Source organism: Carex rostrata, chromosome 8 (assembly GCF_964058835.1).
Source record: "Carex rostrata chromosome 8, lpCarRost1.2, whole genome shotgun sequence".
Taxonomy (NCBI): domain Eukaryota; kingdom Viridiplantae; phylum Streptophyta; class Magnoliopsida; order Poales; family Cyperaceae; genus Carex; species Carex rostrata.
The window spans coordinates 4,370,449-4,388,645 of NC_135925.1; the positions used below are offsets into that span (position 1 = coordinate 4,370,449).

General features: G+C 32.1%; 1 protein-coding gene across 1 annotated transcript; it reads left to right on the forward strand.

The window, feature by feature from the left end:
• The first annotated feature begins 11,154 nt into the window (after positions 1–11,154).
• On the forward strand, positions 11,155–15,040 carry LOC144558281 (binding partner of ACD11 1-like). The gene is made up of 6 exons (XM_078307091.1): positions 11,155–11,314; positions 12,038–12,141; positions 12,230–12,305; positions 12,716–12,802; positions 13,611–13,948; positions 14,552–15,040. Exons 1-6 carry the CDS (start codon positions 11,309–11,311, stop codon positions 14,841–14,843), a joined length of 903 nt encoding a protein of 300 aa, XP_078163217.1. The 5' UTR covers positions 11,155–11,308; the 3' UTR covers positions 14,844–15,040.
• The last annotated feature ends 3,157 nt before the right edge of the window (positions 15,041–18,197 follow it).

The following is an 18,197-nucleotide window of genomic DNA, read 5'->3' on the forward strand; positions in this document are numbered from 1 at the left end:
ATCTTTTAAATTTTAAATTTTGCTAATTTTAAATTGAGGTGTAACTAATATAAAGGACAAATTACAAAAGAAAATGAAAAATAAGATAGTGCTTCTTTCTGTTTTTTCTTCTACTTTACATCTTTCTTCTCCTTATCTTGTATGCCACTAAATATAAGGCTGCACAGATAAAAGCTTGCAGCGTGTGGTGTGTCAGAGATTAATTTAAAAGACGATTAAATTTTCAGTCTCAAAACATTTCCAGTTATCGAACCAAATATTCTAAATTGGTTCTATAATTAAACGAGCGAGAATTAATCTGAGCCGTTCATTCTTTTTATCCTTATTAATATGAATCATTGATCATCTATCAATAACTAAGGTAACGAACTGTCAGATGTTGCAATCAAATTGGGTCTCACTTTGAGCAATGTTTTACGGTTTTTTCATATATGCAAAAGGAGTGGCATACCGTATAGGCAGATTTTAAAATGAACTGTTGTTGAACTCTAAAATAGTTTGAGAATATGTTTGAGAAATTTATCATATTAATTCCTTAAAAATTAGGTGAGAATAATACCTTATAATCCAATTTCTTAAAAGTCAAGTTCTTGAGACAATTTTGGATGCATAAAATGGAGTACTCCTAACAGAAAATCCTAATTAACTCCTAGCTATCTGCATATGTGTCTGCATGAATAGTGTTCAGTGGCGAAGTCAGGATTTTTGTCAGAGTTAGACAAAAATATTTATAATACAACTAAATAGGAAAGCATATATGTAATTCAATTAAAATAAATAAGAAGTTAAAATAATAGATATAAATATAAAAAGTTGTAACTCAATCAAATATTTATAACAAATATTGTTTTACATATCACAAATCAGCATCAAATTTAAATTAAATAACAGAGCCACAGAAGCATTACAATTAATTGGATGTTTTTCAAATGGTTATGTGATTTATAACTCATCTATAATTTAGACTAGATGAAAAAAAGAACAAAGATATATCCTTCTTTCATAAAAGAGATATATTTATCCACAGTAAACAACTAATTTGAAGTTAATTCATATCTAAGCCCCTTCTTTAATATGCGGCCATATGAAGTAATATGCAGTCATATGCATTATATTTGTCCACCGTAATAAGTATGTGGTAATACGCGGTCATCTACGGTAATATGCGGTAATATGAGGTATCATATAAATAAATACGCGGTAATATGCAGCTGATTATGCGATAATAATATGCGGTAGTAATATAGGCCGAATATGCAGCCGCATATGCGGAACCACATATATTGACCGCATACAGATTTCTATGTAGATTACAACCGAATACGCATATCTGGCCGCATAGACCGCATTTTATTACATTTGTTCCGCTATTTATAAGTTAAAAGAGTAGCAGACTAGCGAGTTGGTTAAGTTAGCGGGTTAGAACTTAAAAGAGTAGCGGATAGCGCTAATTAAAATTTCTAAATAGGTAGATTTAATTGAGCTGGACTGATCAAAAATAGGCAAATTTAATTTTCAGAAGTAGGCAAGATTTGTTTTTTTAACTTGATCTAATTTTTTTTTTCAGGTGTAGGCAACTGTCTATCCCTGTTGTATACTACCTTCACTACTGATAGTGTTGGATGTAGTATTATGCATCCGCATAATTGCATATGCAATCCACATATATATGACTGCATGATATTTTGAACGCGGTAGCAAATAGCATACACATATGCGGTCTATGTGGCTGCATTTAAAAATAATGCTTTTAAGAGAGGAGCCAAACTCTTGTATGGATTCATAGAAAAAAAAAAAAAAAAAGGAGAAAACACGTACACAAAAAGAAAAAACAACAAGGAGAGATAGTGATCAGGAATTAGATGGAATTAGATGGGAGGAGGGGTACGATTTTCCGATGGGTATGGATTTAATCATTTAATTTGATTTTGATGTTTCATTTGGGATGAGAGTCGTACGAAAAACTAATATTATAATTATTTCATAAATTTAAATTGGACATGCGAATTTTAACACGAATTAAATGATTACGATCTGTCATCAGATGGTATTTAATTTGATATCAATTGAACTATCTTCACAGCTTAATTCTCCAATCCTCCATAAACAGTACCAGTACATAGAACATGTTCAATGTATGCTTGTCAAAATATCTTCATCCAGTACTCCTCGGTGTCAAAATATGAGAGACAATATATACCAGTATATAGAAAGAGAGTGTAAGAAAACATAAATAAGTGACATAGAATACAACTATATATTGAGTAGAACCGGATGAACTCTTAAACTAGTCAAATTCGCTTATCCAAGCTCTAAGGTATATTTATAGACAAATTTACAGTTAAGTCGGAATGCTAGTCATCTTCATAATTTTAAATTTTAAAATTTTTATATTGAAATTTAGTTTAATTTTTTAATATTTTAAAAAATTTATATAGTTCAATTTTTCCCATAAAATGTTAAATGTATGCTTGCAATCTAATAATTAGAATTTTACATAGTGATTATGAAAATTTTAATTCAAATAATATTATGCATTTTATTCAACTTGAATTGGCGTATTTCAGCTCAAAATTGCATTCAATTTTGAACTGACCCAACATGATAAATAATTGCAAGAGGAGCTTGAATTGGATCGAGTCACTTGAAACTCAAAAGACTCATTTGCAGCTCTAGACCTCTAGTTATGGGGAACAAACTTGGGTCCAATGGGTTCTAAAACCGTCCGATCCTCTTTAAGATTCGTGCGCACGGATATTGAAAAAATGTGCAAGGATATTAAAGCGACGTGCACAGATCTTAATGTAGATCGGACGGTTTTGGAACCCATCGAACTCAGTTTGAGTCCGATGGGTATCGGACCCAAGTTTTCCCCCTAGTTATGTACCTTCCTAACGCAGGTACTAATTTAGGATAAATTTATGGTGCATTGATCTACAATAAAAGCACATGTGATCAGGACAATGTAATTAATTGTTACAATTATGTGGCCTCTGGAGTAAGTCAACATGTACCCGAAGATAAATGTATGTCGCAGATTTAATTCTTGAAGCATCACTTTCCTTGTTATGGCCAAAGGTGAAAATATTGCCTTTGGATCAACAATTCTATTGAGGGATGGAGCTAGAACTTTAAATTATAAGAGTTAAATGTGAATGAAGGTCAAGGATATAAAATTTTATATTGCGAAAGCGAATCAATTTTATGATATCCAGAGACAAATCTAGTCTATAGACTCCATTCATTTTTAATTTTTTTTTTCACTTGGACCTTATTTTTAATATAGTTTAAGATAAAATATTATGGATAATAGGAAAATTTTATATGATTGACTTTTATTTACGTTTGACTTCCATAATCTAAAAGTCTGACTCTACTCCTGACGGTACTCATAACATTTTCTATCTAAACTATATAGAAAATTACCATGAACATGAATATTTTGAAAATAAATGGGGTCATTGACTTTCATTTCTTATTAGTGCCTCCGTCCCAAATTCCATCCAAACTTATTATAGGGATGAACAAGAAAATTTTGATAGAAATAGCTAGAAATTAAAATGCACAATAGTGGTCTTAGTTTAATTCAATATATATGATTAAAATTTAAAATTATAGGTGTCTTAGTAGGTGAAAACGGTATGGATAATATCCGATTCATATTCAATCTGTATTCAAAAACTTAAATGTGGATATCCGATATCCGAATATCCTTGTGGATAAGGATACTGATATGGTTTTACGTTTCAGTTATCCGTATCCGAATAGTAGATCTATATCATATATTTTAATATATATTATGAAAAATCTATGTTATTCACCATTGTAATTAGATAAATATTTTGAACTTTAATAATTTTTAATAATTTTTATATTATTTAATTAATATCTGATCTGATTCGGATTTGTATCCGTATCCGTATCCGTCTAATATTCACTTCGTATCTGTATCCGAAAAATGAAAAAAAAATGGATATGATTTTATCACTATCTGCTACGTATCCGCTCCGTCTTCACCTCTGGGTCTTAGTCATTCTTAACTAAGTCTTAGATGGATACTCCGTTTTCACCTCTGAGTCTTAGTCATTCTTAACTAAGTCTTAGATCCGTCCTACAAACTTATGTATTGTAGTTATAGTAAGCTCCAAAATATTTATATTTAGGCACTAATGTAGATAGTTCGACGCATAAACGAATTCGCATATGAATATAAGAAATATATGTGAAAAAATTATTGAATATGCGTATGAATAATCTTGAAAAACAACCCCCCTTATTATATAAATTCGTATATATATATGAATATTTGAAAATAAATATATAAAATATGAGGTATGATGAGATATTGAAACCCTACTTATGGATATTACATGATCCAAATCTGAAATTTGTTAAAAAACCGATGAGTAATGTTATTATATTATATTAAATATTAGTAATTGAGTTCAAAGTTATATGCATCACATGTGCACAAAAAAAATTAAATCATAATTAACTATATAAATTAGTTTAATTTAAGACATTATTTTTAGTATGTACCTTTATAATATAAAATAATACAGTCACTGGTGTTATATAAGTATTTTGCTATTTTAGACATTTAAACTAAGATATCAATATGTTCTAAATCCGATTAAAAACATGTGCAATAACACATAATGATCCACATTTGAATCCTTAATTTATTTTTATTGGATATGAATACAAAATTCTTATTTGAATTTATACTAAAATTCTATCCAAACCCATCGTTTCTTTTTCATAGTATGAAAGATTAAAGAAACCAAATATCTAATGATGGTTCTGCTAGCGAGGGGTTGTACGGTGCAAACGGGTTATCACATATGTATTGCTAATTTGCTAGAAACAATATCCCCTTTTGTAGCAATCAGAGTATATGACGTGTTTGGACAAAGGGAATGCATGGAATGACGATAATAGAGAGGGAACGTTGGAGTATAATTTGGACTGCAAACGGGTTATCACATATGTATTGCTAATTTGCTAGAAACAATATCCCCTTTTGTAGCAATCAAAGTATATGACGTGTTTGGACAAAGGGAATGCATGGAATGACGATAATAGAGAGGGAACGTTGGAGTATAATTTGGACTACAGGGGTTTTGGTCCTCTGGCGTGAGAGAAATAAATTATTTTTTTTCAAACAAACATTTGTGAAGTGCATGTTTGTTAAATTAATTTTTTTCAAACAAACATTGTGTAATATATTTTTTACTTGTAATTAATAATAGAGTAGGAATTTTATAAATAATTTTTTTTTATCAATACGGCTCTGCCAATCTTAAAAAAATAATATCTAATGATGGTGTTTGTCATGACATGATTAATCCTGACAGGTTCTCTACTTCTCTTGATTTGCTCCATCAAGCAGACAAGCCATATGGCTATGGTGATAAAATATTCCATGCATTGATGTAAATTGCCTTCTATATTCGACAACATTCTATGTCTGAATTGTTCTCCCTCCCCAAGTTGGCAACAAAATAAATGAACGATTTGATTTAGGATTCTTTCTTATTGTTACTAATATTTATTTCCTCTACACTTTATCTAGAGTTTGGCTAGTATAACATCAGTGTCATTTCAGCCTATATAACATCAATTCTAAAACCTATCAAATCGACTTCGAACAACTAATCTAAACCGTTCAAATCGATTTACATTATGAGTGATGCGTTTACATACAATTTTTTTATATTTTCGAGTTATTTTAGTATCAAATCAAGCGGTAAAAATATTGAAAAATTAATGTATTAAAATTAACTTAAAAACTCACACATTTGACCGCTTGACTTAATACTAAATAAATTCGAAAAGTTATAAATTTTGCATGTAAATGCACAACTAATGAAGTAGATCGGTTTAAACGGTTTGGATTCACTGTTTGAAGTCGATTTTATAGGTTTTAGAGTTGGTGTTATATAGGTTGAAATGACACTGATGTTATATTAGCCAAACTCCTTTATCTATGTGCTCTCTTAAACTTTTCCTGATAAAATAACGATGCTGTTTCTGTTTTGTATCATTGAAATTTGATCTCTTTATATGAATATTTTCGGAATGCTTTTTAATGTTTTCCTTATTTTGGGCATCAAAATTTGTTCAGTGTTTTGGTTTAAATCACAATAATTTAATTCAATTCAACGCCCAGTCTAATATATGGTTAATTATTTGCATGTGAATCAATTAACCCACTAAAAATTATAATCTTTCATACTTCTTAAAAATATGAATTTTGGAACAGAAAATATTTTAAATGGTGTAGCTCAAACATTTCAAGTTATACATGGACAGGTTAAACAGTCTATATTTAGTAAAGTATCCTGAACCAATATTTGTTTGAGCATAATCTTAAATTAATTTAAACAATCTGAAATTGTAGGCAACTGATCTCTGAAATGTTAGCCACTCAGGATACGTGTACTCAAGTCACGGCAACTAATTGTTTCAAAAAGACTTTATAAATTCTCTTCGGAGTGAAAATTAAAAAGGAGGCAGTTTTGGGTGCACCCGGAACACGGTTTAAAGTCGTACATGTATATACAGTATTAAGAATTTTTTTTTGACAATGAAATGAAATAAAACAAAATTAAAACTTCTAGATATGTTATGTATTTATTAAATGTGCCGATAAAATGTGTTGTGGGGTTTTTTTAAAGTCCTCAATTAATTGACTAATTGGTTTTCAAATTTTACCAAATTTAATATACAAGCTACTAATTTATAATAAATAATTACACGATTTTACCGTTTGATAACTTTTCTAAGGATGTTATAGTTATAAAATAAATTACTTGCCGATATAACTTATTATATTGAAACTATTTCAATTAAGCTAATATAATTGACAATGCCTCTATGGCATATGGGTTAACATATACTAGTATCATACCCGTGCGTTGCAATAGAGACATACTATAAGAAAAAAATATCAATGAAAATAATAATAATTATCCAAAAATTAAGACACATGTTAATAGCTCGATTCGAATCTAATATCAAATATTGTACAACAATTCAATATCGACATATAATATGATATCAAAAAATATAAATAAAAAGTGTTATCGTGTGTATGTATAGGATATACACACACATATTATAAGAGAAATATATATTCACACACACGTTCCAATTTATATTCCTCTTCTTCTTTGTTTCCAATTTAGAACACACACACACACATTGATATGTTATATATTGGAAATATATTCTAAACTACCCACAACAATATGTATACAAACAGAGAAAAAGAAATAAGGAAATAAAAAAATAATAATTTCCATTGTGATCCGTATAGAAACGAAGAAGAAGTAAGGGGAGTGTTATTCTAAGAGCATCATTTGAGTTTTTGAGTGCTGAGAGAATTTTTTTTTCCAATAATTTCAGTTTTACCCTTTGCTTAATTAAGAAATGAAAGGAGCCTTTATTCGCTCTCCTATTTTAAGAATAAAAGTTAACAAAAATAATAGCCCTTGCAAGAGAAAAACCTGCCTTCATATTAAGTAATATTTACTTTCATGTACACTATAGAAATTAACAACAAATACTTGTAGAAATATCTACATGTCTCAAGAGCCGGAATGACGCTAGACTCACCACAGCCTTATCATCGTCTGTGTTTTGATATGATAATTTCCATCTCTCTTCACCTCTAAGTCTCATCTCTCTATCTCTACTGCTGCAAATCAAAGATTCACGAGAAAGTTTGATTTTTCCAAAAAAAAAAGAAAAAATTAAAACCAAATATAAATTTTACCCAATTCTCAGCACTAAAAAAAAAAACTTCAATTAAATTGTCGTTTTCGAGTTGTGGGAGAAAGAGCACTAAGGCAGGCATATCGAAAAGGTAGGAGGCTGGTACATAAAAAGTAGGGTTGTTTCTCAGTAAATGGTGTGGTGACTCAGTCTTTCCTTCCTGCATGATCCATTGCTTGTTGGCTCCAGATTTGAATTTGATCGGGTGGAAAGAAGGTTGTGCCAGTGACAATTGTGAAATAGAAGATGAGTTGTTGTTACTGATCCATAACCCGAACTGATATACCAGGCAGTGACTTGAAACCGTGACGTATCGTGCCCTGACGTGTCCAGAACATGTGTCGTGCCAGCACATTCGTGACATGTTCTTAGCCGATCGTGTTACCCGGTGTCAGCTTAGACGTGTCGTTCCATGTTCTTAGCCGTTCGTGTTACCCGGTGTCACGGACACACCGTGCACTACGTACTAGGTGGTCTTTCTCCTTCGGAAGCACTCACAAGTTCACAACAATGTCGCAGAACTCCATGCATGCAGTTAGTAGTATTTGCGGAGCTAAAAACAATGATTATTTATCTTCTACTTCTAGTCATTAAGCCTACTTTGATCATTTTAGGTCCTGAACAAATCAGAAGTATGTCAAAGTCTACTTAATATCATATTCAAAAGTCCTTGATCGTTAAACTTGAATAACTTTCTCTTTTGTTCTTGACAACACTGACATTACACGGTATCACTAATCTTGCATTATTTGTAATCTACCCATTTTCATTTTTTTCGTACAGAAGAGCAATTTGGAATCAAAATGAGATTTGAAGGGGATAGTCAAAAATATTTTATTAAGAATGACGTGCAACACAATGTGAATTCACATATCGAGTTGTGTAGTAATGACGTGCCGCGCATGACACAACTCAACATCGTATATGGGATATTTGTGTGGGCTGCCGGTATGTGGGCACTGTGGTGAGAATGTAATCGAAGAATATTTTCGAACTCCTCAAAAATAGTGCAAATACCAAGGTCCGAGACTCAGGTTGAGATAAGGTAGTGGTGCAAATACTGTTGATTTGTAATCACTGGTGCGAATGGAGTTATAGATGAGTATTGGTATGAAACTGGAATATACATATATATTCAGTGAGATAGGCTAGAGCCTAGATGGTTAGTTCGGCTATGTAAATATATATATATATATATATATAGATGGGCTATGGTGCATTGCAATGCATGGAGGGGTTTGTGCATTGGACTATAAATCTAAAATTCAAAATCCAAATGGCCGATCCAAACCGTTCATCTTGTTCTCCATATTAATATGTGCTTGGAGACCAAATTTTACATTTTTCTGAATTTTTTTACTATTTATTAAGTATTTTACAAAATTGTTGATCCAACGGTGGCTGCTGATTTTACTGTTTTGTTAAGCCACCGTTGGATCAACAATTTTGTAAAATACTTAATAAATAGTAAAAAAATTCAGAAAAATGTAAAATTTGGTCTCCAAGTACATATTAATATGGAGAACAAGATGAACGGTTTGGATCGGCCATTTGGATTTTGAATTTTAGATTTATGGTCCAATGCACCAACCCCTCCATGCATTGCAATGCACCATAGCACATCTCTCTCTCTCTCTCTCTATATATATATATATATTTTTTTTTTTTTAATTTAAAAATGTCCGTTGGCTATGTAAATATTATAGGGTTATTTGTAAAGAACTTTCTTAATCAATAAATTAAAAATGAATGACAAAAGGGGTGGACGAGGGGAGAGGGGGGCGTCTGACGCCAATCGGACCACTTTTGTGTTCGATGGGTCTCTTCACCGTCGGATCTGCTTTAGGATTCGCGTCCGCAATTTCGCTTCTGTTTTAAAATCAGTACACACGAATCCTAAAGCAGATCTGACGGTGAGAGAACCCATCGAACACAAAAGTGGTCCGATGGCCATCGGATAGCCCCCTCTTCCGTGGACGAGATATTGGAATTTGGAAATTAACTTGAATTGTGGAATAAGAGAGGAGTATATAATTTAATTTCTTTAAGTACTTAAGAGTAGAAGTTAAAATTTCCAACGGGATACGTATTTCATTATTTCTTGTTTTGCTCAATTAGGAGAATAAGAGGTGTGGAAATATCAGTAGGGCCGACTTCATTCTTAATTCAATTAGAAAAAATGAGTAAGGGCAAAACTAGAATTAAAAATCTTAGCACTCAAAAACTCAATTAGTGCGCTTAATATAGCACGCCCTAAGAAGTAAGGAAACAAAGAAATAAGAAAATGGAAGGTGGAGTCTTCTCAATTAAAGAGGAGAAATATGGAAACAAAGAAATAAGGAAACAGATAAATATATAGCTAAATTTTAGAATTTGTTCAATTTTAATTGTAATGTATCGTGTAGTAGCACATGTGGTGAGTATATTTTTTAATTAAATTTAGACTTCTATACATAAAACCGATGCATTTAATCAAAAGAAGACCAATTATGTAATTGGAGGGTTGAGATCAAATCCGAAGTTTCATCTTTCAATCGTAGTCGTTGGCGGATCAGACACCCAACGTGCTTAATAATATAATGGAGATTTGTATCTGTCGTCCCCATTTATTAAAAAATTATTTTGTCTAAAACTTATTATTCAAAATAATAATATATTGATATTTGTGTCAAATACATACACCACTTTATTTTTTCATTGAAATCTTATTATTAAGATTTTAGAAAATTTTTTTATTATATGATTGTACAACTTATAATTTGGTAATAGTTATAAAAAAATTTATATACACAACAAGAAAAATTATAAATATGCAACATATGAGACTCCAATAAAATAAAATAAGGCACCATGTTAATAAAAATATCAGAAATAAATAATTTGGGTATGTTCTAGTAAAATATGTTAACCCATATGCCATAATAAATAATTTCGGGTGTATTACTTCAAAACAATTAATAAAGGATTTGTACTCATGTCGTATTCCGAACGTAATAAATGATATACACCAAGATCATCTAAGTTTTGATGGTAATAGCTCTCGTCAGTTGTGCCCACACGTTTGCCACGTGAGCACCTTACATGGTCAACTCTGTTTACCATTGTATCTTTTTTTTGTCCCCAAATCAATGGGCCCATTCTTTGTAATGAGTCCGCATAATCTGAGGTAATGTAATGTTTTGAGTTTCAATTTGAACCGTCCGATCAGAACTCGGGCCAATCCGGCCCAAGCTTGTAATGCAAGGGTCTCCTTTGAGATTCGTGATTATATAAGTGAACGGACATGATTCAAAATAAAAAATTGAGGTACCTTAAGCTGATATGAAATCTCTTTGTAATAGTATGAATATGTGACACTGTTTTACTATTTAAGACCCGGTTCACAACGTTTCGGGGACGATTAGTGGCGCAGGTTAAAGAATTAAACGCTTTTATTTGAACTCAACTGCGGGATTCGTATAAAGAAATTTCTTTTCATTCGCCTTCTCTCTTTTAATCCAAGTTTTAGGGTTTTTCGATTTCTACAAAGATGATGGTAAGGATTGATTTTTCCATCTTATATCTATCAATTATTTATGCCCGATGTACATTTTATACTAGAAATTTTGGGGTTCTAATGGGAGTATGATCTGGGGAGAGATCAATGCGTACTTGTTTTTGTTCTATGACTTTCAGATTCGATTTGTTTTACGAACTTAATCATTCAAGAAAAATAGTACAGCGAGGAAGGATTAAGTTATGTTCGTCGAATTAATTTTGGGGTAGATTTGAGGATCGATTGTTGCATTGCGTAATTTTGTAGTTCAATATGAAAACTTACCTTTTCCAAAATGTAACATTCTCCTTCCTTGTTTTCTATTTTAATTTGGTTCCAGTAAAGGTGGTGTTGATATCTACCTTTATCTAATTGGGATTTTGGTAGTTTGATTGCTTTAGGCATCACTGTCTGTAGTAACTGTCAAATCGTTTTCAAATTAACTTCAAGGAACTCACTGCACTTCCTGAAGTTCTTTGTTATTTTATATTTGTTCTACAAATGTTGTGGATTTCATTTACCATTTGTGAAACTTTGCCATAATATTTTACCCTTTTCTGTGAACTTGTGAAAAGTGAAAACTTTACCCAATTAATCTGATTATAATGGTTTCATCAAAGGTTTAATTTTATATTTAAAAATTACATGACAGATCAGATAAGTAATAAACTGTTGTTTTTAGGGAACTAATTGAATTCCTTTTCTTGTAATTTTTATTTGAAGGTAACCACAGTTAAGGTCAGTAATGTTTCTCTGCAAGCTTCTCAACGAGACTTGAAGGAGTTCTTCTCCTTCTCTGGCGACATTGTATATGTTGAAATGCAAAAGTATGTAGGAGTTTTCCATTATAGATTTTATTTATCATTTTGTAAAGAAATAAAGTTTCATAATAATCAACCTTAATATTCTTTTCAGAGAAAATGACTTGTCTCAGATTGCATACATCACATTCAAGGATACTCAGGGGGCTGAGACTGCTATGCTTCTCACGGTATATAACCTTTTTTATGATACATTGTATTGGTACAATTTTCTTTGGGGTATTTTAGTGGAAAATGTCTTTTCTGGCCATACTGGATATTATATTATTACTTGAGAACTCAAATTGAGGCTTTGAAATACTCTTGTAAATCATTTTCGGGTCTTAGCTTGATATAAGAGCTTCGAGTGATCTCTGAAATTACCTCAAATAAACCAATCAAACAATAAAGAGTAAAAGAACGACAGAACTTGGACACTACATTTTCGAATGATGAGTCCATTCAGTTGGTTGCAAATTTGATGTCGCACTTGGATAGTTAGATTTGCTGGAGAGTTATTGCTGAAGTTTCTAAATTTTGTTCAAAAATGTTTCTATACTTATCTTTTTAACTGGTTTTGGTTGTTTGGCTTATTTTGTAGGGAGCAACCATTGTTGACATGTCAGTCGTAGTCATGCCAGCCACAGATTATGAACTCCCTGCTGAGGCCTTAGTTGCGCAAAGAGAGGTATACTATACTAGATATACCTTTGTTGGTTCATATAAAAAAATTACTCTTAATACTTTCCAGTTTTTCCTTGGGTAGTACTTTTTCGTACTTGAATTTAAACCCCAACATTTCTGAACTTTAAATGACAGAACTGTTGGAATCGGAAGTCTAAGTACAACATAACTACATTGTGCTAAGATTTAATGTTAACGTAATCGGATCTGCTTATATACGTTCAGCAAACTTCAAAGACAGAATTTGAGTTGGTTATGCTGAAGGGAATATAGATCTAGTCTGAATTTTTGTATCAAATTGATTACATCATCTAATGGACTACATACTCAGATAATGTAGCTAATTGCAAGTTTCTTGGTGATTGAGTGCTTTGTTCACATTTCTATATCTATATCTTTTCTCATTCACTATTTGAAACTCGAAAGGATTCATAAAATGAATAATTTATAGTGATTTATTAGGCAAGTTAAGTACCAAGGTTGATTATCTAGTGGCACGTTATATTACAACCAGTAAGTAGGAATTGAAATGGTATGGTTAAAACCTTTGTAGAAAGTCAGAGGCAATGCACGTGATCTCACTGACCAAAAAAAATGATGATAATTTAAGATCAGGTTACTTGAAAGTTAAAAAACTACAGATTGTCAAATGGAAATGTTCCTATATGTGAAAATTATTGCGCTGAATCAATTTGTCAGAGACTCTTATCAAGAGTGCAAGCATGTAGAGAGCTATGCAAGGACATTTTTAAAGCTTTCCATTTTTCAAGCAATTGTTGTTCTTATATGGAAAACATCTCTATAATTCCTAGGCCGCAGCTGATGTGATGCCCCCAACCACGGGCCCACAGTCAGCACTACAAAAAGCCGAAGACATGGTGACCGCTATGCTAGCAAAGGGCTTTGTCCTTGGCAAGGATGCCTTGGAGAAGGCAAAGGATCTTGATGAAAAGCACCAGATCACCTCCACTGCCTCGGCCAAGGTAACCTCATTGGACCGCAAGATTGGCCTCACTGAGAAGATGAAGGAGATGGATCTCAAGGTGAAGGAGATGGACCAAAAGTACCAGGTCACGGAGAAGACCCGTACCACCCTTGCTGCTGCGGAGCAGACTATCAGCAATGCGGGGTCCGCTCTTATGAAGAACAGGTGTGCACTAGTTTTAGGTGATATCGGTTTGCATTTAGCATTACTGGAATTTGGATGAACTTTCTGGAAAATAATGCAGGAAAATAAATTAAAACAAAGACCAAAATGTTATGGGGTTGGGTGACACCAATTAAAGGATATTACAGAGTTCCTCCCTAGGTTTAGCAACCTGGAGCAAGTTAACTGGTTGATGATTTTTACTGGTACCATGCTCTTAATGCTACGTCTGTATGTTATATTTATATCGTAACCAAGGATTTCAGTTTCAGCCTTTAGATGCTATATTTGATTCCATTTTATTCTGGTTAAGGATCTGCTTGGTAGCGTACCAACTCCTTTCATACTAGTTGTCCCTTTGTGTGTTATTGCTAGTAGTGCAATTAGGCCTCTATATAACCTAATTTTAAAGTTTTGATGTCAATTAAGCTTGCACTCAACATATACAATTTAAGCTTTGATTAGTCTTAATTCAAGCCAAAGAGAATAAGAAAAAGAGATAATTTTGGTTGTACGGTACGAACTTCATGACTAAACCTTATTGTTTCTTATGATTCCCTTGTACACTGCTATCTTGTTGATTAAAGTAATTTGTGGCTTGAAAAGGTATGTGCTAACCAGTGCTGCATGGGTGACCGGTGCATTCAACAAGGCCAAGGAGAAGCTCACTGCTGAGCCGGGTTCTCAACCAGAACACGAACTGAACCCGGTTGGTGACGGGCTAACCACTGTTACTCCATCCGAAACCCGTGAATTCACTCCACTGTCAACACCACAACCAGCAGTTGAGAAATCTAATGAAGAAACTGTTAAGGAGCCTGTTGAGGAATCAAAAGAAAAACCAGCCAACTCAGAGCCTCCTAAGAAGCCTGAGCCGGTTACAGGTCTTGTCCTATAGTTACTGATGATTTCATGTATATACTGAAGGCTCCAAGGCGCTGTCGGATTTCATTTGAGGTTATTTTATTTGTTGCGAAGTTGTGGGCCTGTTATGGATCTAAAATATTATTTGCTTTGAGGACTTGAAGAGAAATTTTTTGGTGCCTTTCAAATACTTATTCGAACTTTTTGGTAAATTTTTGTTGCCATGTCAAACATTTACTCCAAATTTTTCTTTTTAATCCTGTCTTGTCTTTCATGACAATTTTCTGTATGGAAATATTATTTAACGACTTAAAATGGGGAACTATTGGATTTGCAAAAGGACGATTTTGTTAATTTCTCGAAGGCCCAAGGCCTGTGTTTAATAAATTTTAGTTGTTGTTACATTGTGGTCTTTAAGGTCCATGATAGAGTCGGGGTTTACTCCACAATTGAAATTGCTTTGATGCAAATAAGTATTTGGCCCATTCAATGTAAAAATTTGAAAGGCTTCATGTAAATTTTCAAGTCAATTTTCATCTCTATGCTTAATGCTTATTATAGGCATAGTGACAAATTAATTATTTGGGTTTGGTTCGGCAAGGTCAAAAATTCGTGATTCGGAAATAATTTAGGTATAATTCAGGAATGATTCGGAATTACCCGGACTAGAAATCTCAGTCCTACAAGAGAGCAAAAAAATAAAAAATAAAAAAATGTCCTAAAAAAATTCGGAAAAAATTCGCGAATAATTCATAAAATTTGGATAAAATTCTTAAAATTTGCAAATTATTCAGGTTTAATTAGGTCAAAGTTCGGTCAACGTAATAATTCGGCGTTCGGTTCGGCATCACCAAAAAAACGAATTATTCGTGTTTAATTCACAAATCTTGTGACTATGCTATTAGGAATTAGTGTCAGTTCCATCATTTCCTTTCTTTATAAGATCCATTCCTTGTAGATTTTTTGAAACAGAGAAATGCGAATGCTCAAAGTTCTACTTGTGTGAAAGAGAAACTCAAATCTATTGCCTCCTTAGTACAGGCATGATGGCAGGAAATGAAAAAAATATTTATTACTATCAATTGATTAAAACAATAAGAGCATAAATATACAGAATAACTTATCCAGTACAGTCTGAAAGGAATGCACTTACGACTTGATTACAGCATTGTGAGGTCACTACAGCAAAAGCAAATAAAAAAAAAAAAAAAAAAGCATGAGGGGGACCTACCAAATTTCCATCAAAGAAAACAACTTGTGCACTAGATACATCAGTCTTGCTGTACCTAATTTTTCTTGTGACGAAGAAGCTTAAGCAGAGTCTTCATTAGTTAAATCAGGTTCAACCCCCTTGCTACAGAAATCTTTACATACCTACCATGCAGGTCACCCAACTGAGGGACACAATACGTTGTTTTTGTTGACGCATCTGATCGAGTTTTTTTTTTTCTCAGGTAGAATCTGTGGGGCATATTATGTTGAATTTATGAACTGATGAAGATACAATATATTTGTGATAAACAGTTGGTTGCGATCATAGATTTTGGTGTCTGATAGAATTTCATGTCTCATTCTGGATCGAGTGTAGTTCAGATTTAGCTCAGAACCTGAACCTGACTGAAAACAGCACTGTACTGTCAGCTAGACCTGTCCTATTTTAAAAAAGCAGAAGTTCCTCTTTAGTGCATAATTGTACTTCCAACACTATTTTTAGGAAAATTTTCTTTGGCAAAACATAGAGCGAGTTGTTGAATCCCGTGTGGTCACCTTCTTGACATGTAATCTCTTGAAAGGATAAAAATTTTAGTAAATTGTAGGCATGAAGATATTTGACTTCTCTACTATATGGCATAAAACAGAATACAAATACAGAAAAGATGACTGTTAGTATGAACAGTTTTGTCTACTATATTGATATGAACAGTTTTGTCTACCATATTGATATGAACAGTTTTGTCTACTATATTGATATTTGACTTCTCTACTACATTGATATGAACAGTTTTGTCTACAAGAAAGATTTATAATGTATAAAGTATGGGTGTCAACTAAAATTAACCATCTGTCAACAGTAAAGGTTCTTCTGGTGATCTATACATATCACCTTCAAATCAGACGCCAAAAGATTGTACACATGAAAAGATGATCATGCGTATTTGCCACATTTTTCTTTTTCTTTGACAGATATTATCTTTTTAAATGTGTGGTTCGACATTATTTGGAGTACCCAATCCACATTGAAGATACTTTCATAATGTAACATTGATCTGATGGAGCAACTATCATATGCAAATTACCTTTTGGGTCTCCTAGATAATGCAATTAAATACAAACTATGGAAATGTATAAGAAATGCTTGCCTATTAATTTGCAAATTCTAGCAATGTAATTATGTAAATAGGTTGATGGATAGACTTATGGTATATATGCATTATTTGTCAGTTCACATTTCCGGGTCATTTCAGAAACACGATTTCTGTAATCATCTATGGGACTGGTTTTGGATTATGTAGTTAGTCTTTTCATTAAACTAGATGAAAGGAGGGGCAGAGCCAGACTTTCAAACCATGGAGGTAAATCAATAAAAAATTTATGTTGCGAATGAGAATCAATTTTACAGTACTCATAGCATTTTCCTATAAACTATATAAGAAATTGTGTATAAATCAATGTTGTCAAAACAGCCTTAACGGCCGTTTAATTGCCCGTTTAATCGTTAACTGCGGTCAAACCGTTGCAAATACACTTAACGGATGCCTATTTACAGATGAATCGTGAAAACGATTAATCGGCTATTTTACCGTTTAATCGTCCATTTATTCCCGTTTATTCTTGTTTATTTCTGTTTATTCTAATTTATTCCAATGAATATTTATTTTTCACATTGACTTTTTTTTTTTCTGTGTTAGTGTGTGATAATAAGTTTTATAAATCATGTATTTGAGTTTTATTTGTAATTAGATATACATTCAATATTTTTCATATATATGTTTTTTTTTCTTACTTACTTTGAAATTGATTAATTCTTTTGTTATTTATATTTTTCTTACTAATTACTGATGTAATTTTTTCGATTAGTATGACATATTCATTTATGAAACTAAGTTTTTATCGTAAAATAAATTTAGTGATTTTATGTTGGAATGTTTTATTTTTTTCAAATAATATGTTATTAGTATTTGAAAAAGTTTAATTCTTAAATTTATTTTTTCATTAAATAAATGTGTTACTTACACATGTAAAGTACTTATGCATTAAGAAAAAATAAATGTAGTGTCATGTTATAATAGTGGAACTAAGTTAAATTAAATTTATTTGATAAGTTTAATGAGTTAAATAAATTATAATATATATACATAAATTTGATAAAAATGTTAAATTATCCGCA

Coding starts and splice junctions, on each gene's coding strand:
- LOC144558281 (XM_078307091.1), top strand. Junction 12,142..12,229: donor GTATATGTTGAAATGCAAAA/GTATGTAGGAGT, acceptor TATTCTTTTCAG/AGAAAATGACTTGTCTCAGA. Junction 12,306..12,715: donor AGACTGCTATGCTTCTCACG/GTATATAACCTT, acceptor CTTATTTTGTAG/GGAGCAACCATTGTTGACAT.